This window comes from Perognathus longimembris, chromosome 13 (genome assembly GCF_023159225.1).
Source record: "Perognathus longimembris pacificus isolate PPM17 chromosome 13, ASM2315922v1, whole genome shotgun sequence".
Taxonomy (NCBI): domain Eukaryota; kingdom Metazoa; phylum Chordata; class Mammalia; order Rodentia; family Heteromyidae; genus Perognathus; species Perognathus longimembris.
Genome location: NC_063173.1, coordinates 2,138,092 through 2,162,164, shown reverse-complemented (window position 1 = coordinate 2,162,164; position 24,073 = coordinate 2,138,092). Strand labels below are relative to the sequence as shown.

Here is a 24,073-nt window from a genome sequence, read left to right as displayed (position 1 = left end):
ATAGAAATGTTAGCTTCTGGGGCGGGGAATATGGCCTAGTGGTTAAATGCTTGCCTCGAATACATGAAGCTCTGGGTTCAATTCCTCAGCAACACATATATAGAAAATGGCCAGAAGTGGTGCTGTGGTTCAAGTGATAAGAGTGCTAGCCTTGAGTCCAGGGATAGTGCTTATCCCTGAGTTCAAGCCCCAGGACAGGCAAAAAAAAAAAAGTTAGGTTCTATTTGGAAATTCCCACATGTCACAAACAAGGAAAACAGCAGGCTTCTAAGCAACAATGATAAGAACAACTGTTAAGAAAACTAAAATGCACAACCAGGGAGCTATTACTCCCCTATCCCTGCCATTTGTTTTATGTTTTCTGTTGAATGTCTATTTTGTTTGTGTTTGGCATTATTACTTGCTAGCAGGACACCAGTACTTGCCCTATGATCTCATAAAATTAAACAGCTTTTACTCTACCATAGCCCAAGAGGGGAAGGAATAATTTGATTAGTGATACCGCCTCACTAGAACTCAAGCAGAGATTCTAATAACAATTCTCATCTAATCATAATGGATTTATTGGAAGCTTAATTATTACTATTACCAGAAGGCAGAAATCTATAGCTGTCTTGCTTTATAGCCCTTCTGCCAGTTAGGAGGAAATGGATCACAGTAAAAATTCTGGACTTGGAATAAGGAATCTAATTTCTACATAAGAACTAATAGCCCTAGGGGCTGGGGATATAGCCTAGTGGCAAGAGTGCCTGCCTCGGATACACGAGGCCCTAGGTTCGATTCCCCAGCACCACATATACAGAAAACGGCCAGAAGCGGCGCTGTGGCTCAAGTGGCAGAGTGCTAGCCTTGAGCGGGAAGAAGCCAGGGACAGTGCTCAGGCCCTGAGTCCAAGGTCCAGGACTGGCAAAAAAAAAAAAAAAAAAAAAAGAACTAATAGCCCTCAGTAAATCACTAATTGCTCTGATCTTCAGTTTCATCTGTCAAGTGGGCTCAGTAACAGCTACCCTGCCTATTCCATAAGAGACTAAAGGAAATAACTGATAAGGAAGTACTCTTTTTTTTTTTCAATATAACACTACATAAATGTGACAAGTATGAAGGGATTACTGCTCATGGTTTTCGCAGGAATTTATGAAACAAAATACAATTATTTCTTTCAAATCTTGGTGCTATGTCTGTGTGCTTTGACATTTTATTTCCTTAAAAATGCCTCTGAGCCTGGCACAGAAGTGGGTGTTTAAAGAAAAAGCTCCCTCTCATAGTTTAGATGCCTTTGATTCACTCTAACGTAGATGAAATGGATTGCCACAAAGCAATACACTTAAAAACGTTTTTGTCCTATGCCCAGTTCACAGGAAATAACTACTGGTTTTCACCAATTTTCTCCATTGTTTGGGGGAGTCCATTTCGGAGTGAGGCACCAAATGGCCACGAATGCCCCGTGTGAAACCTCAAACGAGTCCTTTCAGGATTGGGTGCCGCCCCGGGGATTGTCCGGCTCTGAACCACGTTGGGCCACAGCTCCACCTGCAGTTTCCTGGCCGTTAACCGGCGATGAGCGTCCCACAGACTTGTCTGCCTGGGGCTGGCTTCCCCCTGAATCCTCGCATCGCAGCCTCCTGCGGGGCTGAGGTTACAGGGGTGAACCACCAGCGCCCGGGTATCATCCGATCTTTATAAAACTGGAAATTCAGAAATAACACCAATGCCTGTCTCTATCCACCCTGGTGGTCGCCGTCACCACCGCCCTCTTCACTGCCACTCTTTCGCCTATACTTAGGGCAACAACTTCCTAATAGCCGCCCTGTGTGGTGTGCCCCCCCCCACCCCCCACCCCCAGTCTACCAACAAACCCACCAAGCTTAAAAACAAACAAACACACACACACTGGGCTGGGATGTAGCTCAGTGGCAAAGTGCTTGCCTAGCAAGTGCAAGGTCCTGGGTTCGATCCCCAGTACCAAAAATAAAATAAAATAAAATAAAATAAATGTCCCTGGTGAGGAAGGAATAACTACAGTTTACCCCCCCCCCACGCACCCCCATTCGTGCTATCCCTTCCCAGGCAGGTGAAGTGGAATTTACAGAGACCGGGCTGGAGTCAGACGCCTCGGTCGGGCTGAACGCCCCACGCCCGCTCTGTAAGGCTGGGTCCCTCGTCGGTCCCTCCACTGTCCGTCGGAGGGAACCGGTGGATGAATCACACGGGGAAGGCGGGGACTGGGATCCCAGCTGGTCGGGCGGCTCGGGGCCGGCCGGGGCCAGGGAAGTCTTAGGAGGGCCTGTCACTCCCGAGTGCTGGCCTTGAGCCAAGAGAGCTCGGGGGCGGCGCCCAGGCCCCGGGTTCGAGTCCCGCGCCCGACCAAAAAGTAATAAGAAAGACTGAGGGTAGGTAAAGCGCCTAGGGCCGCCCCCCGCCACTCACCGAGCGAGATATTAGTGTCACTGTCCTGTCTCGGGGACAGAGAGGCAGGAAGGGCGCGTCGGGCCCGCCGACGGCCCGCCCCTCCCCCTGGCGGCGCGGCGGCTCCTCGCCCCGGCCCCTCTGCGCGTGCGCCTGCGCGTGCGTGCCTGCGTGCGTGCGTGCGCGCGTGCGCGCGGCGGCGTCAGGACCGGCGCTGGCGTGCGGTCGGGGACGCGAGGCCCTGCCCGGCCCGCAGGCCCCGCGGGGCGGGAGGGAGGTGGTGAGGACCGTACGGGGACCATGGAAGCGGCCTTGGCTCGGTGATGCCCCGCAGCCCGCAGCGCGGCACCCGGCTCACGACGCCCTTCCTCCGGCTTCCTCCCCGCCGGCGCGGGGCCCGTGACCTTGAGGCCCCTTGAGGCCCCGGGGTCGCCGCGGAGCAGCCGCGCGCGCCCCCCCCCCCCCGGGGCCGGTCACGTGACAGAGGCCGCCACGCCGTCTCCGCGCTGCCCGGCGCTTCCGCTCCGGCGCGGGCCGGTTGTCCTTCCGGGTGGCGGAGACCGCTTCCGGGGCGTGCCCGCGGCGCCGCGCTTCCGGCGCGCGGCTCCCGGGGCTGGGCGTGCGCGTGGGTGTGCGTGTGCGTGTGCGTGTGTGTGTGTGTTGCGTGTGCGCTCCCGGCCGCCATGAGCTTCCTCAAGAGCTTCCCGCCGCCGGAGCCGGCCGAGGGCCTCCGGCAGCAGCAGCCGGACACCGAGGCCGTGCTCAACGGCAAGGGCCTGGGCACCGGCACCCTCTACATCGCCGAGAGGTACGCGCCCCGCGCCCGCCGCCGCCGCCGCCGCGAGCTTCCGGGGTGCGGGCCGCCGGCGGGGCGGGCGGGGCGGAGGGTGGACGACGCGCCCCGGCGGGGCGCTGAAGGAGCCCGGCCGCCCGCGGCCCCGGGGGGGTGCCGGGCCTGAGGGGCAGAGCCCCATCGGAGCGCCCCGCGCCCAGCGTGGGAAGCACCTGCTGGGCGTCCTCAAGACCTTCGGGGCTCCTGAGGACAGTCATTCGCTCATTCATATTCTCTCCCTCTCTCTCTTCCCCCATCCCCCCCTTCCCCCTCCCCTCCTCTCTCCTCTCCCTCTTCGTCTCTCTCCCTCTCCCCCTCTTCCTCTCCCTCTCTCTCCCCCTCTCCCTCTCTCCTCTCTCTCCTCTGTCTTTTGGTGGTGATGCTGGGGTTTGAACTCAGGGCCTCGCGCTGACAAGGCAGGTGCTCCGCCGCCTTCAGTTGAGTATTAACCTTTAGTTACAGAGCTTGCCTTTGCCCCGTCCCGTGGCGGCATGCAGAATCCACAGCTCGCTCTCGTCCTGGCGGACCTACAGAACACTCACTGTGTGCTCTCAGCCAAAGGCTGTAATTTGAGTGTGCTGGTTCTGTTGCGGCTGGATTTCAAGTTCGCCTCCACCCTGGAATTACTTTGGACATTTTAAGTTTGGATTTGAGCTTTTCTGAATCATGATTGTACCAGCAGATTTTTGATTAAAATGATGGCTTTAACAATTTTTCACCTCTACATTAAGAACAAAGCACAGCACCAGGTCAGGAAAGGGGAGAGCACAGGACACACAACCTGATAATGTAGTGAAATCAGTTTCTTTGGAACTAGTGATGGTCATTCTGGAAATAATTTCTATCCATTTTATCTCTTCATACTCCTTCCAGACAATTGTGCCTGATTTGTTTAAGTCCATAATCAAATAAGTTATTAGCTTACAGAGTTGCACACTTACCACCACAATCCAGTATTTATCCTTCTACCTTTGCATTTGATAACTGAGGGTCTTGTATTCTACTTGGATGCTGCTCTTAGACATTTACTTTCTGGGGGATAGGTATCAAATTCAATCTCTTGCATTGACCTGGAATGGGTTCACACTGCCACTGTCATTGTTTCTGCCCCAGTGAGTCCTAGGTTCTCCCACTGTTGCTGTGGTTTTGCTAGTATAGAAATCAGTTGCCCTGAGCTAAAGTTAAGGTTGTGTAGAAAATGAGCAGATACAGGAATGTTCCTTTATTAGCATCCCCCCCCCCCTTGGTGCCCAGGATTTTGAGTATACTGGACCTATGGTCCTCTGCTAAACTATACCCTCAGTCCTTTGACTTAAGCCTTTTTTTTAAATGTGCTGGTCCTAGGGTTCGAATTCAGGGCCTGTGCACTGTTCTTGAGCTTCTTTTGGCTCAAGGCTAGCACCCTACCACTTGAGCCACAGCTCTACTTCCGGCTTTTGTGTGTGTGTCTAATTGGAAAGAAGAGTCTATGGAGGACTGGGAATATGGCTCCGTGATAGAGTGCTTGCCTAGCATGCACAAAGCCCTGGGTTCGATTCCTCTGTACCACATAAACAAAAAAATCCAGAAGTGGTGCTATGGCTCAAGTGGTAGAGTGCTAGCCTTGAGCAAAAAGAAGCTCAGGAACAGTGCCCAGGCCCTGAGTTCAAGCCCCAAGACTGCCCCCCCCCCAAAAAAAAAAAAGTCTTATGGACTTTCCTGCTCTGGCTCACTTTGAACTTAAGTACTCAGATCTCAGCCCTCTGAGTAGCTAGGATTACAGGTGTGTGCCAGCAGTGCACTGCTCCAGATGCAGATATATCATTGATATTTGCATTTCACCACTTTTAAAGAAAAGGTAGACCTACCTTGTCAGGTTTTCTTAAAGATGGTACTAGATGGAACATCTTCATAGGTTATTTCTCAAGGTAATAATTACTGCTTATGTGTATTGTACTTAAGGAATAGTGAAGGAATTGTTGGTTACAAAGTGTTTATTACATGCTGACCTGCTGGAAAAATGTTTAAAGGAACGTGAGAGGTGATGTTCTGCTGCCAGGTAGCAAGGAACACGTAAGATTTATTGCCATAGAGTTAGGTGCAAATAGTATATTCTGCACACAAGTACAGAGTAGAACAGAAGAGGTCATTATGGACTGTAGCAACTGAAAGGAGGCCTCCTACATTGGAGCTACTGGGGACTTAATTAGTTGAGGAAGATTTGCAAAAGCAAAGAGAGCACCTGAAAAATTCCATTTAGAATGATAGAAGCAAAACAAGACAAAATAAAACCAAAAACCCCTGAAAAGAAATGGCTGGAGGCATGGCTCACTTGGTAGAGTGCCAACCAGTGAGTGAAAACATCAGGAACCATGTTTGACTTCTGGTCTCCAGCCTAAGAAAACAAAAAACCCCCAAAGAATGACAAAAACACGTGTGATTAGAAAAACAGTATTTGGGGGCTGGGAATATGGCCTAGTGGAAGAGTGCTTGCCTTGTATATATGAAGCTCTGGGTTTGATTCCTCAGTACCACATATATAGAAAAAGCCAGAAGTGGCGCTGTGGCTCAAGTGGTAGAGTGCTAGCCTTGAGCAAAAAGCCAGGTAGAATGCTCAAGCCCTGAGTTCAAGCCCCAGGACTGGCCAAAAAAAGGAAAAATAGCACTTCATATTTGAATTTATAGCTAAGAGAAAACAAGCCACAATACAATTATTAAAGAAAATTCAGTTCCTGCTGGTAAGTTTATTTTAGGATTTTTTTTTTTTTTGCCAGTCCTGGGGCTTGAACTCAGGGCCTGAGCACTGTCCCTGGCTTCTTTTTGCTCAAGGCTAGCACTCTGCCACTTGAGCCACAGCGCCATTTCTGGCCATTTTCTATATATGTGGTGCTGAGGGATCAAACCCAGGGCTTCGTGTATATGAGGCAAACACTCTTCCACAAGGCCATATTCCCAGCTGTTTAGGAGCAATATTCCTAAACAAACATATCTAGCTTGAACCTTTGTAAACTTTGAGACATCAGGTTAGGGTTCAATTTCTAATAATCTACTTAAAACATGTTTTTCAGCCGCCTGTCTTGGTTAGATGGTTCTGGATTAGGATTCTCACTGGAATACCCCACCATTAGCTTACATGCGGTCTCCAGGGATCTAAATGCCTATCCTCAAGAACATTTGTATGTTATGGTGAATGCCAAATTTGAAGGTATGTATGATGTAATTTTTTTTAGAGGTACTGGGGCTTGAACTCATAGCCTCACACTTGGCTTGCTTGCTAGGTGGGCACTCCTACCTTGAGCCACATCTCTATCCTGGCTTTTTTTTTGGGGGGGGGGGCAGTCCTGGGCCTTGGACTCAGGGCCTGAGCACTGTCCCTGGCTTCCTTTTGCTCAAGGCTAGCACTCTGCCACTTGAGCCACAGCGCCACTTCTGGCCATTTTCTGTATATGTGATGCGGGGAACCGAACCCAGGGCTTCATGTATACGAGGCGAGCACTCTTGCCACTAAGCCATATCTCCAGCCCCTGTTGGTTGTTTTGAAGATGGTATTTCACAGGCTTTTCTCCTCATTTTGGCTTTGAACTGTGACCCTTCAGATCTCATTCCCCCCCCCCCCCCCCCCCCCCGTAGCTAGCATTTTAGGCATGAGCCTGGTTCTTGGTTTAAATGGGATAATTTAATTCAATACTTCCTTTGATAGTAAAGTATGTTTTTATTATTTTATGAGACAGAATCTCATTGCTATCCAGGTTGGCCTTGAACTAGGCTTGAGCAGTCTTCCTGCTTCAACTTTCCAAATAGCTGGGATTATTTTGAGTTACGCAAACATGGTTGTCTGAAAAGCAATTTTTGATGATACTGTAATATTCAAGCCCTTGACCTGATTTAGGTAATAACCTTATTAAGCAAAATTAACCAGGTGCTGTAATTTGGGTACTTAAAGTTCATTTTTGCAATGAAGTTTAGAAATTTAAAGATATTTAAATATTTGTAAGATATTTTTAAGTTTTTTTCTGTATATTTGCTCTTCTGTTATAGATATACAATTCTGCTTTTTCCTCTTTTTTTTTTTTTTTCTTTTTGGCGCTTGTCTTTGGGCTTGAACCCAGAGCCTGGGTGCTGTCCTTGCCTTTTTTTTTCTCAAGGCTAGCTAGCAATCTACACTTGAGCCACAGCTTTACTTCTGGCCCTTTTTTTTTTTTTTTTGGTGGCTAACTAGAGATAAAGAGTCTCACAGGCTTTCTGTCTGTTCTGGCTTTGAACCTCCGTTCTCAGGTATGACTATAGGCATGAGCCAACAGGCCCAGCTTACATGTTCTTCGCGCGCGCACGCGTGTGTGTATGTGTGTGTGTGTGTGTGTTCAAGGGCTTGAACTCAGGGCCTTGCACTCCTTTCATTTTTTTCACTTATGCTTGTTGCTCTACCACTTGAGCCATACTTCCACTAACAGCTTTTGGCTGTAGTTGGAGATAACAGTCTCTGATTTGTTTACCCGGGATAGCTTTGAATCTCAATCAGATCTCCTCCTCCTGAGTAATTAAGATTAGCTACTCCAGGTGTGAGCTACCAACACCTGGCTGCTTTTTCCTCTTAACTGTTGTCTTTCTTCTTATAAAGGGAGAGAGATCCTCAAGTCTGAGTCTTGTGCCTCTTGAGTTTGGGATGAAGCTGTTTTGGCTTTTGTTTTTCACAATCTTGCTCTCTGTATTGGTACAGCAGTGGTGCTCAGCAGGTGGATGGGAGGATTGTTATGAGTACCTCGTGCATCTGGCATCTAGTAATCAAGATGGCAAGAAAGCCCCATAACCTATTACAGTGCATAGGCGCCTCCCCAGCATTTCACTATTATTGCGGATGTGGAAATGTCCTGGGTAATACAATTCCCAAATTGTTGTTGGAGATAATTACAGATTCACAAAAATCTACTGAGGTTTTTTACTCTTAGAAAAATGACATGCTTTTCTATGAAATACTGTGTAATCTTTTCATTGTAAGTTTTTAAATTCTTACCACTGGGAAAGATCTAAAACGCACACATATTTGGTGGAGTTTGAAAAAGAGAATAAAAGACCATTCAGAACATGAAATGTAATAACACTTCCTAATGAGTCAGCCACAAAGTTCACTCATAATCTAAGTAAATGTAGCTGCTTTTCTAATTGCTAGTCAACTTTCTGCTGTTGTGACCAAGTACCTGAGATAATCGGCTTACTAAGGAAAAGGTGGACTTTTGCTTAGTTTCAGTCTAGTCATTTGTCCCTGGCCCTGTGGAGGCATAGTACACCGCGGCAGAAACACATGGCACTGGAGGCCTGTTGATCTCCCGGCAACCAGAAAGCAACGGAAAGGACTGACGGGGTTTCAATAGCTCTTTCAAAGGCATGCATCCCAAAGATCTAACTTCTTTCCTCCAGGCCCTACCACTTCCCAGTAGTGTTTTTTGTTTTGTTTTGTTTTTGGCCATTTTTAGGGCTTAAGCTCAGGGCCTGGGCACTATCCCTAAATTTCTTTTACTCTAGGATGGCACTCTACCACTTGAGACACAGCACCACTTCTTGCTTTTTCTGTTGATGTGGTACTAAGGAATCAAACCCAGGCTCCATGCATGCTAGGCAAGCACTCTACCACTAAGCCACATTCCCAGCCCCCAGTAGTACTTTTAGACTGTTGACTAAGACTTTTACATACAGGCCATTGAATGACATTCATGATCCAAACTAGCACAGTAATCAGGAAAATTATATGTCTTGTTGAAAGTATTCATTCCGTGATAGAAATGCAAAACACTTAAGATACCCTCGTTAGTCACTTTGAAATTGGCATGTTGGTGCTGGGGGTATAGTGTAGCCCAGTGTTAGTGTCCACGTTTAGCATGCATGAGACCTCTCAGCCAATCATCAGCACCAAAGACAAAAAAAAAACCCAAAAACCTAAATAATGTCCAGCAATGACATTGGGCAAAGGTGCCTGTTAAGAAAAGGGCCAGAGACGTAGTATTTCAATAAATACTAGCTAAAATAATATTGCACACATAATAAGCTGTGTGGTTAACTTGCTAAGCAAGTTATTTCCTCTTAAATCTCAATTTTGTCCAGAAAGTTAGAGGATTCTTTTAGATTCTGACTCTAAAACCTGCATATTAGAAGCAGCTGGGAAGCTTGCTAACAAATGTAGATATAAGCTGGGCACTGGTCTCCTAGCTACTTAGGAGGCTGAGATCTCAGAATCACAGTTCAAAAACAGTCTAGTCAGGAGACTTTGTAAGACTCTTAACTCCAATTAACTACCAAAAAGGTGGAAGTGGAGCTGTGGCTCAAGTGGTAGAGCCATAAGCCTTGAGCAACAAAGCTCAGTGGGAGCAGACCAAGTCTGTCATCCTAGCATCTTAGCAGCCTGAGATCCGAGGATCCTGGTTCAAAGCCAGCTTGGGCAGGAAAGCCCATGAGACTCTCATCTCCAATTAACTACCAAAAAGTCAGAAGTGGGGCTGTGGCTCAAGTGGTAGAGCACTGGCCGTGAGCTTTAAGCTCAGAGACAGTGCCTAGGCCCTGAATTCAAGCCCCACGATCAACCCAGAAAAACAAGACAGAAAGATTTCAGCTGACGTGGTTCCTGGCAAAAGTGCAAGACTTTTATGGAAAAGAAAACAAAAAGGGCTGAGGGTGCAGCTCAAGTAGAGCACCAGACTTCCTGAGTTCAAACCCCAGTCCTGCAGAAAATAAAAATAGTACTACTAATTTTGAACATGTTTTGGGAGCCTATGTAAATATTTTATCTATTTTTTGCCTGCATGTTTGTGCCCATACCTAGTCTTGAACTCAGAACCTTCTTGCTCCTGTTTCTTGGGGGGAGGGGTTTTGCTCACAGCTGGCACTCTACCATTTGAGCCATGCTTTCATCTAGCATTTTGCTGGTAATTGGAGATGGAGTTGTGCAGACTGCCTGCACTATCCTTTAATCATAATCTTCAGCTCTTTCTCCAGAGTAGCTGAGATTATAAGCATTAGCCACTGACACCCAGCTTATATTTTTCATTATGAAATAACTCAAACATATCAAAAATACAGAATGATTAAAGATTTGTTAGTTTTTGTTTTTTACAGTACTGATGATTGAACAAAAAGTCTCCAGTTCAATACCAGCATGAATTATAACCCTTTTCCATAATTCCTCTAAACTTCTAAAAGAAACCACTGCCGTACTGTTGTGGCCTGATTTGTATGGCTCCAATGTCATCTCCAATTCTCTGAGTTAAGCAGTATCATAAAAGTGATGTGGTTCTTCCTTGCTGTGCTTTAATTTTTCCTGACTGTATGTGCCCAGGACCAATACAGTGGTTTTTGTTTTATGTTTCAAACTTTTATATAAGTGATGTATGTATCCCGCAACTTTTTCATTGTTATATTTTAAAATATTGGTTGGTATACACACATATGATATTTGTTTATCTCTAACTTCTCTTATCTGCCTATCTATAAAATACAATGTGAAATATGGCCAGATTGCAGTACATTCATTTCCTTCTTAGGAATAGTTTTTGTTTTGTTTTGCTTTTGTTTTGTTGGTTTTGTAGTTGGTCCTTTGGGTGCTCTCCCTGGGCTTTTTCGCTCAGGGATAGGGCCCTACCACTTTGAGCCACAGCTCCATTTTGCTTTTCTGATGGCTAATTGGAGATAATCTTAGATGGACTGGGATACAGCTCAGTGGCAAAGCACTTGCCTAGCAAATGCAACCTCCTGGATTCGATCCCCCAGTACCCAAAGAAAAGACATAAAGCTACATTTTTTTTTTTTTTTTTTTTTTTTTTTTTTTGCCAGTCCTGGGCCTTGGACTCAGGGCCTGAGCACTGTCCCTGGCTTCCCCTTTGCTCAAGGCTAGCACTCTGCCACTTGAGCCACAGCGCCACTTCTGGCCGTTTTCTGTATATGTGGTGCTGGGGAATCGAACCCAGGGCCTCATGTATACGAGGCAGGCACTCTTGCCACTAGGCCATATCCCCAGCCCCATAAAGCTACATTTTAAAAAACAAAATAAAACAAAGAAAAACACTTTGGAAACTCAAGACACCGGTGTCTCATGCCTGTAATCCTAGCTACTCAAGAGGCTAAGATGTGAGGATCACAGTTCAATGCCTGCACCCCTGGGCAAGAAAGTCCGTGAGACTCTTACCTCCAATGAACTACTCAGAAAAAGTGGGAAGTAGCACTATTGCTCAAATGGTAGAGCACTACTCTTGAGAAAAAGAAGCTTGGGGACAGCATCCAGGCTCCAAGTTGAAGCCCTAGAGCAGGCCCCCAAAAAAGCGTCATGGACTCTCCTTCCTGGACGTTTCAAACCACAATCCTTAGATCTCAGCCTCCTTAGTAGCAAGGATAAGTGTGAGCCACTGGCACTTGGCTATCTCCTTGTTTTTTTTTTTGGCCAGGCCTGGGCCTTGAACTCAGGGCCTGAGCACTGTCCCTGGCTTCTTTTTGCTCAAGGCTAGCACTCTGCCACTTGAGCCACAGCGCCACTTCTGGCTTTTTCTACATATGTGGTGCTGAGGAATCGAACCCCGGGCTTCATGCATACGGGACGAACACTTTACCAGTAGGCCATATTCCCAGCCCTATCTCCTTGTTTTTAAAATGTCACGTAAATGATACATTAAAAAATTACTTTTATTCCTTCTAGAAGAATCAAGAGAATCTCTTTCTGATGAAGAAGAAGATAGTGATGATGATGTGGAACCTATTACCGAATTTAGATTTGTGCCTAGTGATAAATCAGCATGTGAGTGTTCTGTATTATTGATCTTTTTCCATTTGCACATTGGCTCTCTTTGCCTCTCTGTCTCTCTCTTTCACACACACACACACACACACACACACACACACCTTTTATATTTGCTGTGTAACACAGGCTGGCCTGAAATTCCCAATCCTTCTGCCTCAGCCTCCAGTGCTGAATGCTCCAGCACACCTGGCTGTCTATTCTTTTTCCATCATTTTAGCACTTGTAATTTGATTGAGGATCAAGTACATATTAGTATCAAAGGTGGTGAGTGTTGTGAGAGTATTGTTACCGGGTATATTACCAGTCTATTACCTGGTATGTTCTGTAAGTGGAGGACTCTGGTTCCTTTTATTGAGTGATATTGTTGACTGACTCACCTATTGGAAGGGACAGAGTCAATAGCAATTCCAAGATGGAAAATAATAGAATCATTGGAAAATTGTCAGCTGAGAAGAGCTCATCCTGGTCTATGGACTCTGACCATTTTTCTTAGAAAATCCAGCAGCCACGAAGAGATCTTTACTTCTTTGTGTCCATTGCCTTGGCACTTTTGGGTCAGTCCTACTTGGACTTTGGTGGGGTTTTTTTTTGTTGTTTTTTGGGGGTTTTTTGTTTTTTTTTTTGCCAGTCCTGGGCTTGAACTCAGGGCCTGAGCACTGTCCCTGGCTTCTTTTTGCTCAAGGCTAGCACTCTGCCACTTGAGCCACAGCACCACTTCTGGCCGTTTTCTGTATATGTGGTGCTGGGGAATCGAACCCAGGGCTTCTTCATGTATACGAGGCAAGCACTCTTGCCACTAGGCCATATTCCCAGCCCCTTTGGTGGGTTTTATAAATATTGGCACCCTTGTGTACGTCTTGAACCCAGTAAATTAATTTGCATCAGCGCCTGTCCTCATTACACAATGTTGCCACTTCATGTCCTTGCTCAGTGGAGGCGCTGTTCACGGCGATGTGTGAGTGCCAAGCCCTGCACCCCGACCCCGAGGATGAAGACTCGGATGCTTATGACGGAGAAGAGTATGACGTGGAGGCACTCGGTCAGTGAAATGGATTTCAGTGTCTGCTGTACTGTTTCATGTCACACTCTTGTTTTTGCTGGAGGCAGAGGATTATGGTTCTTTGTTCTACACGAGGTACCCAGCAAAAGATAGTTGTAACTAAAAGTAAACCTATATAGTGGCACACTTTGTGTCTAGGCCCTTTGGGGTGGGCAGTACTAAGGTTTAAACCCAGATCTTGAATTTGCTGTTGAACCACAACTCAAGCTCTTTTTACTTTCATTTTTTTCAAATATGATTTCACATTTATGCTCAGCCCAGCTTGGACTACCATCCTGTCTACACCTTGGCTGTCGTTGGGGATGGTAGGTTGTAATACCACACCCAACTTCTGTCATTTGAGTTGGGGCCTCAAAATCTTTTTGCCTTGAATCATGATCTTCTTGGTCTCGACCTCCTGGGTAGCTAAGATTACACCTATGAACCACCAGGACCAGCAGTGTGTCTTGGCCCTTTCAACAGAAAAATTGGGAAAATTTATGGCCTTCACAAGGTTGAAGGTAAAATTAGGAGAATCTGGTAGAAAGAAGATGGATAAATAGAGACAAATGGAGTGAAAGAAAAATGGTAGACAATGAATAGTCAGAGAAGCCTTTTAGCTGGGCACTGGTGTCTATGCCTGTAATCCTAGCTACTCTGGAGGCTCTTCAGAGGATTGTGGCTCAGAGCCAGCCCAGGCAGAAAAGCCGGCTAGACTTTTATATTCAATAAACTACTTAGGGGAAAGTGGGGAGCTGGGAAGGTGGCTTAGTGGTAGAGTGCTTGCCTAGCATGCATGGAGCCCTGGGTTCGATTCCTCAGTATCACATACACAGAAAAGGCCAGAAGTGGTGCTGTGGCTCAAGTGAGTCCAAGCCCCAGGACTGACAAAAAAACCCAAAACCAAACCCTAGGAAGTGGTGCTGTGGCTCAAATGGTAGAGCGCTAGCCTTGAGCAAACTGAGGCTGAGGGACAGAGCCCAGGCCCTGAGTTCATTCAAGCCCCAGAACTAGCAAAAAAAAAAAAAAAAAAAGGCCCTTTCGGCAGAATTAGCTGCCCCCACAGAACAACCTGAAACATTTGAGAAGCTGGGTTGTTTCTATTTTTATTTAACATATTTCTTCTTTTTTTTTCTTTTCTTTTTTTTTTTTTTTTGTGGCCACTTCTGGGCCTTGAACTCAGGGCCTGAGCACTGTCCTTGGCTTCCTTTTGCTCAAGGCTAGCACTCTGCCGCTTGAGCCACAGCGCCACTTCTGGCCGTTTTCTATATATGTGGTGCTGGGGAATTGAACCCAGGGCTTCATGTATACAAGGCAAGTGCTCTTGCCACTAGGCCATATTCCCAGCCCCCTTAACATATTTCTTGAAACAGCTCGATGCCAGAGTCATTTTTCCCCCCAGAGTATGTTCCATTACCTTCCCAGACCAAAATATAGTCACTGGTAAGGTGCTTTTACTCAGCTTTTCGTTTATACCACTTGGGCCATGCCTCCAGACTAGCATTTTGCTGGTTCATTGGAGTTAGTCTCGTGGGCTTTTATGCTTGGGCTGGCTTCGAATCTCAGTCTTCTAGATCTCCAGCTCCTGAGTCCTTAACACAGATGTGAGCCACTGGGTGCCTGCCCAGTCTCATAGCTTAAGGAAGGTGTTTCTTTCTTTCTTTTCCCCAGTGTTCTTACATACATCTGCCTGACTATCCAAAGCTCTTTCTCCACAAGTGCCTGGCCTATTCTCCTTTATATACCTTATTTATTTTTGTGTGTGTGTTTTCTGGAATTTCAGATTTTTTTAATGAAAGGATCATATGCTAGTGAGCTAAAAACTTAAATATCAAATTCATTTTTACTCAACTTGTAAAATTACCACCTTGAGATAATTCAGGACTCCTCCTCTTTTCCATCAAGCCTCTAAACACATTTCTCTGGGAATAGCTATTTTATTCATTATCTCTTGAAATCCCTCCTCTATCCTAGAAGGTAGGGATGTTTTCTTTATCTCTTTAGCAGTGTCTTTGTCAATGAACATTGGCAGTAATTCCTGGAAGTCTCTTTGAAATGTACCTTGCAAGTGGGTGTTTGATTATCCATTTTATTTTTTCTAATTGTTGTATAATAGCTTAAAAGTCTTCTGTTTTGTTTAGAACAAGGACAGGGGGATATCCCTACATTTTATACCTATGAAGAAGGATTATCCCATTTGACAGCAGAAGGGCAAGCCACACTGGAGAGATTAGAAGGAATGCTCTCTCAGTCTGTGAGCAGTCAGTATAACATGGCTGGAGTCCGGACAGAAGATTCAATAAGAGATTATGAAGGTGAGTGTCCTTTTTCTTCAGTGTGAACAAATGACTACCTGTGCAAAGAGGGAAATTACAGAGAAACGTGGGTTCTTTTGGAAACTATAAGAACAGAATTCTCAGAAGTAACTACAATATGAGAAGCAAATATAGAATTCTTGTTTTTTTTTTATTGCTTTTACCCCCTCCCCTTCCTCTCCCCAGAAAAAAATACACTACCAGCTATAAAAGTAATCCATGTTTTGGTCAAATTTTCTTTCTTTGGATTTGGTCTTAGCTTTGGCTTTTGGTGTTCTGTTTTGTTCCAATTCTAGAGAGATAATCTAGGGCCTCACATATGCAAGGCAAGCACTCTTAACATATACCCACATCTCTAACCCCAAATATTTTTAAAAACGCTCATAGGCAATCAAGAAATGGGGAAATCAGGTATTACTGTGACTATGACCCACATACTACTTTTTTGCAGATCTGAAATTAGTTTGGGCTGTCATAACAAAGACTAAATGGCTTGAACAGCAAAAATGTTGTATCATATATCTGGAGACTTAAGTCCAAGGTTGGCTTCTATGAGGGAAGGATCTGTTCCAAGCCTCTTTCTTTGGCTTGTGGACAGCTGTCATCTCCCTGTGTTGTTTCATCATCTTTCCTGCCATGTCTGTCCAGTTTCCCCCTCTATTAGTCACAGTTCTCTAGAGAAATAGAAATACTAGTGTGTATGCAGCAGGCAACATCCCTCCATTTTATCCTTGACTATGGTTCTATCTTTTGTTACCATTTAATACTTACTATTCAATGGATAATTCTTCATAGATACACGATGTAGGGATGATCTTTGTGTATGAATATATGTACGTACGTATACGTGTGAAAATTTGCATGTATATACATACATATCGGTAGAGGATGTATGTATTCGTGGGTGTGTTTTAAGAAACGATCATGTGAATGTGAAAACTGGCAGATCCAAAATTTTCAGCTAGAGACCCAGAAAAGAGTTGATTGATACTGTAGTTTGAGTCAAAAGGTGGTTTTATGGAAGATTTTTGTTTGTTCATTTGTTTTGAGACAGTTATCACTGCATAGCCCAGATTGGTTTCAAAGTAGCTATCTTGCCTCCACTTGACCTTAAATTGGGTGTCTCTCCTCCTGAGTGCTGAAATTACAGGCATGTGTCATTACACCTGGCTTCAGAACTCTTCTTTTCATCCTCTTTGTATTAAAGGCCATTAAGTGGACTGAATGAGGTCCACTACATTTTAAACAATAACTGCTTCACTCAAAGTCCACCAATTTAAATGTTGATCATATTTAAAATAACTCCATAGAAACATCTAGAACTATATAACAGGATGCTATGCTCTAGCCAAGTTAGTAACATAACATTATCATACGTTCCATCATTTTGTTTTGGGGCTCACCCTAATGGTCTCATGTGAATTGGGTTTCCTTGGTAAAGACTCCTTTCCCTATGTCAGGTGCTGGAGGATAATACTTCAGTGTGAATTTAGGAGAGTCTCCATTCAGCCTCAGACACTGTAAGGAAAATGTAAGAATTTATTTTTTAAAATAGTTTTTAGCAGGTTTCATTATGCTATTTTCAGACTTGCTTTATGTTGTTTTTAAATCATAGCTGGGGCTACAGGCACATGCCACCATGTCTGACTCAATAAACTGTATAATGCAGAAGCAACTGTAGAATGGGAACCCTTATGCATTTTTTGTGTCTAACTATACAAGTTGTGTGTATAATAAAAATGTAGACAATATGCACTAGAAAAGAATGAAGGGTGAGGTGCTGGTGACTCACACTTACAATCCTAGCTACTCTGGAGACTGAGCTCTGAGGATCACAGTTCAAAGCCAGCCCAGGAAGGCAAGTCTGTGAGACTCTTATCTCCAATGAACCACCAGAAAACAAGAAGTAGCTCAAAGTGGTAGAGCTCTAGCCTTGTGCCAGAAGAGCTCAGGACAGCACCTAGGCCCTGAATTCAAGCCCATGATCCAAAAAAAAAAAGGATTGGGGCGAGGGGGGGATACCAAGGGGCTTCTAGAAGGCAGAAATGTGTGGTGGGCTGAAAGGTTGAGGGCTGAGGGGCAGTAAAGAAGTAGAGAACAGGGCTGGCGATATGGCCTAGTGGCAAGAGAGCTTGCCTCGTATACATGAGGCCCTGGGTTCGATTCCCCAGCACCACATGTACAGAAAACGGCCAGAAGTGGCGCTGTGGCTCAAGTGGCAAAGTGCTAGCCTTGAGCAAAAGAAAGCCAGGGACAGTGCTCAGGCCCTGAGTCCAAGGCCCAGGACTGGCCAAAAAAAAAAAAAAAAGAAGAAGTAGAGAACACAGTTGCAGAGACTTTGCAAAGGGCTTTTCTTAGTCTCTCCCTGCTTTTTTATTAAGATGAGGAAAACAAATAGGAAGTTCATTCTACTGGGTTTTATCTTCTCTCCTAAATTGTTTTATATTGTAATCCAATGACATACCTTTAAAAAATGTCCTTAACAGTAAATGCTGAGCACAAACCTGTGGAGAGTGTATAGCAGATATTAATATTACACTTAAATGTTCCAGCATTAAGAGGCTAAGGCAGGAAAATCATTAGGTTGAAGCCAGCCTAAGCTATGTAGAAAACTGTCTCAGAAAAGAAAGGAAGGAAAAAAGAAAGCTACAGACTTAAGATTTTTGTCAGTCTCAAGGTTGAAAAGTTAACAAAGTAAATTTAAGTATATAGACCAATTTTTTTCTGAGTGTGTGCTAGTCTGGCGGCTTGAACTCTGGGCCTAGGAGCTGTCCCTGAGCTTTTTTGCTCAAGGCTAGCTCTCTACCACTCTACTTCAGACGTGGGGGGGTTAATTGGAGTGTGTGTGTGTATGTGTTTAATGGGAGATAAGAGTCTCCTGGCTTTACTGCCCAGGCCAGCTTTGAGATGCATTCCTAACATCGCAGCCACCCAGCTATAGATTTATTTATTTATTATTTTTATTTTTGCCAGTCCTGGGACTTGAACTCGGAGCCTGGGCACTATCCCTGAGCTTCTTTTGCTCAAGGCTAGCACTGTACCACTTGAGCCACAGCGCCACTTCTGGCTTTTTTTTTTTTTTCTGTTTATGTGGTGCTGAGGAATCGAACCCAGGGCTTCATGCATGCTAGGCAAGCACTCTACCACTAAGCCACATTCCCAGCCCTGTAGACTAATTTTAATTTGACCTAACTAAATCTGTAAAGCAGCACATCTTTCTGTTCCTGGGCAGTTTTCAAAAGGCAAAGGCAAAGCAGATCCTACCAGCAGAGGGCGCTAGCTTCTTTGTGATTGACCCTTGTCTTGTGGCTCAGCAATTCGTTTATTTGCACAGATGGCATGGAGGTGGATACCACACCAACAGTTGCTGGACAGTTTGAGGATGCAGATGTTGATCACTGAAAGGGCTTTCATCTGCTTTAAGGTGAGTGGCTTCTGGAACAGGAAAATCAAGAAATGTTTGCATTTTTTCAGCACTGGGAATTGAACTAAGCCTCATGCCTGTGAGGCAAGTACCCTCCCCCCTTGAGCCACAACTCCAACCTCTTTTTGTGTTTTTTGTTGTTCTTGTTATTAAGGGTTATAATTCCATAAGTCGGGTAATGAGTGCAATGCTTCTTCAACAGTGTTACCCTTCCTCTGCTTTTCCCCATGTCCCCCCTCCTGTCTCTGCCCATAAGTTGCATAGTTAATTTAAAATTTTGTTTTATTGTTACTGTGAAAGTGATGTACATGATATACAGAGAGGTTGCATTTACACGTGTCGTGTGAGGAACACATTTCTTTTTTCTTTGTGGACAGCGTCACCCCTTCCTTTGCTCTCTAGTTTTTTCCTCCTGTCCTCACCCACAGCTTGTGTAGTTCATTTTTCACATAGTGTCTAGTGAGTACCACTGCCCCATTTGTTCCCTTTTGTTCCTCTATTTCTCTCCCCCCTGCCTCCCTTGACCTCCCAAAGACAGATAAACAGGACAAAGAAAAACAAAAAAGACCTCTTTTCCATTTTCTGGAGTTCATTTCAATAAATATTATTTTATATGATCAGGCGTTTTATTTGATAGGCGTTGTGCTTTTATGTTCCGGATCCTCTTTGTTTCACTGTGTGTGAATGCCTGGAGTCCTATATAATTTCTCATGTCCCAGTGTATTTTCAGTCTACTGCATAGGAGCGAAAACATGCTGTTCTTCTACGCTTGGTTTACCTCACCTCACTTAACATGATGTGTTCTGGGTCCATAATTTGTTCTAGATTGTTTCTCTGCAAATAACATAACACTATTCCCATTAGCTTTGTAAAATTCCATTGTGTATAGGTACCATGTTTTTTTGGATCTACTCATCTATTGTAGAGCATTTGCACTGTTTCCATAACTTGGCTCTTGTGAATAGTGCGGCAATGAGCATAACTGTGCAGGTGTCTTTATGGTGTCCTGGCTTGTGATGTTCTCTGGGTAGACGCTCAGGAGTGGTATGGCTGTGTCATAGGGTAGGTCTGTGTTTAGCTTTTTGAGGAACCTCCAGACCACTATCCAGAGTGGTTATACTAGTTTGCATTCTCATCCGCAGTGCAGTTAGAGTCTTTTCTCTCTCTCCCGCATCCTCACTAACATATGTTGTTTGAATGTTTGAATTCTTGATATTGGCCAATCTTGCCTGGGATGAAATGGAGTCTCAAGCACCACATAAAGAGAAAAGGCCAGGAGTGGTGCTGTGGCTCAAGTGGTAGAGTGCTAGCTTTGAGCAAAAGAAGCTCAGGGACAACAACCAGGCCCTGAATTCAAGCCCCAGGACTGGCAGAAAAAAGAAAACAATCTCAGGATCTGCAAACTTGGTGGTACTCTGCATGTTGTACACTTACCGTATGCCAAGCACTACACTAAGAATTTAGTACCTAACACAGGGGGATCGTGAATTCAGAACCAGCCTGCACTACATGATCAGAAAAGAGGAAAAGAAAAAAAGAGAAATAATGAAATGTATGAGATGTAGCTGTTTGGTGTTAACCACTTGTTCAGAAAGACTTCCCTTTTGGCTCACATGGGAATAGTAGAGTCCAAGATAATGGCTTCATCTCCATTTGACTCACTTGCAGAACCCATAATGTATTTACAATCTCTGCAGCTCACTGCTTTTCAATTTAGGGAGGACATAGAAGGTAATTCCAAATTGAATTTTTTTATTTTAAGATTTATTTTTTCTAGTTGTGGGGCTTGAACTCGGGGCTCGGGCGCTGTCCCTGAGCTATTTTGCTCAAGGCTAGCACTCTACCACTTGAGCCACAGTGCCACTTCTGGCTTTTTCTGTTTTATGTGGTACTGAGGAATCGAACCCAGGGCTTCATGCATGCTAGGCAAGCACTCTACCTGTTAAGCTATATTCCCAGCCCCTCTGCTACGTTCTTATTGTGAGAAATACATTGACTTTTCTCAGCCTGAGTCCTTAAACTATATGATAGGTAATGATGAAAGATCATGTAGTTATTAGTTCATATCATACAGAATGTCTGCAGTACTCCTGCCTTGAAGTTGTTACTGTCTTTCCTCATCTGTTCTATCCTCTAGGCTATCGTTCCAGCTTTTAGCCATTGGTCTGTAGGTTTTTTGATTTTACAAAGCATATACCAACGCTTGGCAAGATTGATGTATTCCGACTTAACTCTGCTACCACCATCAGTCATGCAGTTAGTTAGGTTGTAAGTGCCCTTACTCTGCCCTGTGGTGCCTAACATTCTCAACTCCCTGAATTCCAGCTTCATTCCCCCCCCCCCCCAAATAAATAAATCTTTCCTGGGTCCTGGTGGCTCATGCCTGTACGCCTAGCTTACTCAGGCTGAGATCGGAGGATTGAGGTTGGAAGCCAGTCTGAATAGACAAATCCAAGAGCCATTTTTAGCTAGCAAAAGGCTTACAGTGGAGACATGACTCAGATGGTAGAGAGCTGCGAGAAAAACGCTGAGTGTGAGGCCGTAAGCTCAAGACTCAGTAATACACACACACACATAGCTCTAAATCCTGTACCCCTGTTCCGTTTTGTATCAAAAACTGGTCTTTAAGTTAAACACCTTCCAAATTATTGCCATTGAGCATAGCACATAGCATTGCTTCTTCTAAAAGCCACTTGTGATACCGCATCTGTGCTTTCTTTTCAGAACTGTCTGAAAACAGCGTCCTAGTCGTCTGTTGGATTCCATCTCTTCTCCAAAATACTGAATTTTTTTTTTTTTTTTTTGGCCATTCCTGGGGCTTGGACTCAGGGCCTGAGCACTGTCCCTGGCTTCTCTTTGCTCAAGGCTAGCACTCTGCCACTTGAGCCACAGCGCCACTTCTGGCCATTTTCTGTATATGTGGTGCTGGGGAATTGAACCCAGGGCCTCATGTATACGAGGCAAGCACTCTTGCCACTAGGCCACATTCCCAGCCCCAAAATACTGAATTCTTATTTTCATTTTTCTGTCACTGGTAGCCATGTAGTCTAAAACTAGTGGTTTCCTCTGCTGGAAAGGCATCCTTTATGAGCACTTCTGCCTTGGCCGCTCCGCTCACAGCTCTGTGTCTGGAATCCCGCTTCTCTCCTTCATGGGAAATACGAAACTAACTGAAGTCATTGTTTCATATTTCCTATTACATTTTTAGAGTGTGTTGATTTTCAGTCCGATGATAGTTGTTGGTAACTTTCGTTGGAACTAGAAGACACGTTTTTGGGTCCTGGGTCTTTCACATCCCTCTCCTTGAAGAATAGACTGTTCAGAGGACATCAGCCACTCTGTTGCTAATGGCCGTGAGAAACTCATTTGCCAAGTTAGTAAGGGTTGCATAACTGGGATGCTACTGTACTTCCTGGCAAGAATTCTTAGGATTCTTTGTGATAGTGAAGTAACCATAAAATAGCCACAAATTTCCTAATGAGCTAATACTTTGTTTTCTGTTCGTTTCATTGTTTTTGTTCAGGGAAATACGCTAAAAAGTTTATTGTTCATGTTCTCCAACAGACCTGACTCCCAAACTGTGTCTGTAAATTTTTAATCATTTAAATGGTATGCTCTTTTGAAAAATGAAATAAGGAATAATTAGTGTTTATACAACCATCACTACTTTCTAGATAATTGGAACACTTTCTTGGCAAGGGAAGGCACAGGAAGGGTGAGCTTGGAACTCTGTCACATCCTGCCACATGCCTTTAGACAGGCTTATAATGTCTCTGACCTTCAGCTTCATCATCTGGAAAGTGAAGATGATAACTGCCTGGAAACGTTTTTCAAGGACTGAGATATAATGTATCTATCTAAGTTCCCTGGCACTCTTGTTTTTTTGGTGTTTTTTTTTTTAGCTTTGTAAAAAGTTTTTATTTTTCATAATTATATAACATTTAACAATAATAAGACTATCTTAAGATTTGAAAATTGAAAACCTATGGCAAGTTATAAAAAGTGCATTTTAAATACACATTCATCCTGAACGTTGGTCTTATTTCCCACTCCCCTAAAATAAGACGTGACTAGAGAATGGTGGCTCTCTACAGGGTGACTGCCCCCCACCCCACCCCACATGGGCGGGGCGAGGGCGCATTTCATACCTTGTGTAATTTTGGTTGTCATGGCAGAAGGGGTGCTAAATAGTACTTAAGAGTGTAGCCCTCAGTGTTGCTCTTCAACGTTCTTCAATGCACAGGGTGGGCCCTACATAATCAGCTATCCAGATAGTGAGAATGACAAGGGGCTTTGAACTCTAGCAGACGCCTCAGTTCCTGTTTTGTGAGTAGCCTGTTTTCCACTGTTCCCTGGCACTCTTGATAAGACTTTGATAAGTCTTGATAAGTAATTGGCATTGTTTATTACTATAAGTGCTGTAACCCTTTTGTTTTTCAGATTCTGCTTGGAACTGTAGGAGGGAACTCGGTACCTCTTCCACTGTGGAGTGGGCTGGTGAAAAGCTTTCTTTCCTTAAAACTCACTTGAACCAGTTCTTTCTCAAGACAACGATACTGAGGCAGGCAGCAGGTTGTCACCAGCAGAAGAAATTATGACCTTTATTAACAAAGGTGAATTAACTTAACCAAGGGGTGGCTTGTAGTTTATCACTTACCCCAAACTTTCTGTGTCTGGTTTTATCTGAGTAGGCCACTACTTCCTGCCTTTGCTGCCCTTCTCTGACCACTAGCGGGACTCTGGTGAAACCCACTGGAGCTTGAGGTGTGAGTAGACAAGGGTGGGGTTTGCAAGAGAGAGTCTGAAGCTGAAATGCCACTCTGGGACGTAAAGATATCTTTACCCTTAGGAGACAAGGCCAAGACCACACAGGAATTAGCCTCTGTTGTGTTCCACATGGACGTGAGTCTTACTAATTCCAAGCCCAGATGAATGAATTCAGGCCTTGCTGTCATCTCTGGAAAACCCCAACCGAATCCCACCATTGACCAGTGGCTAGCTTCTGCCCTGTTTTACCGTCTGCTCTGCTCTGGCCTCTTAGGTTATAGCCTTGAATTTCCACTCTCTTAGGTTCTATAACAGGTCAAATGAACTGCGATGATGTCTTCAAAGTCCTTTCCATGGTAATTGTTTTGTCTTTGTAATAGTTTAACAAATAAATCTAGGTTTTCTATATTACTGTGTTTCTGTTCCTTTTTTTTTTTTTTTTTTAATAGTTCTGGGGCTTGAACTGAGGCCTGGGTTCCTCAACTTTTTTACCCAAGACTAGTGTTCTACAACTTGACACTTGAGCCACAGCTCC

The 24,073-nt window shown here is 44.6% G+C and overlaps 1 protein-coding gene across 2 annotated transcripts; it reads left to right on the top strand.

The window, feature by feature from the left end:
• The first annotated feature begins 3,043 nt into the window (after nt 1-3,043).
• On the top strand, nt 3,044-23,946 carry Clns1a (chloride nucleotide-sensitive channel 1A). Of its 2 annotated transcripts, XM_048361100.1 has the most exons (7): nt 3,046-3,214; nt 6,286-6,422; nt 11,892-11,990; nt 12,925-13,032; nt 15,174-15,347; nt 18,682-18,771; nt 23,212-23,946. In XM_048361100.1, the coding sequence occupies exons 1-6, from the start codon at nt 3,090-3,092 to the stop codon at nt 18,747-18,749; spliced, it is 711 nt and encodes a 236-aa protein (XP_048217057.1). In that variant the 5' UTR covers nt 3,046-3,089; the 3' UTR covers nt 18,750-18,771; nt 23,212-23,946. The 2 variants fall into 2 exon arrangements, with proteins under 2 accessions (XP_048217056.1, XP_048217057.1); XM_048361099.1 differs by lacking the exons at nt 12,925-13,032; nt 15,174-15,347; nt 18,682-18,771; nt 23,212-23,946 and having other exon boundaries at nt 3,044-3,214; nt 11,892-12,521.
• Nucleotides 23,947-24,073: the final 127 nt, after the last annotated feature.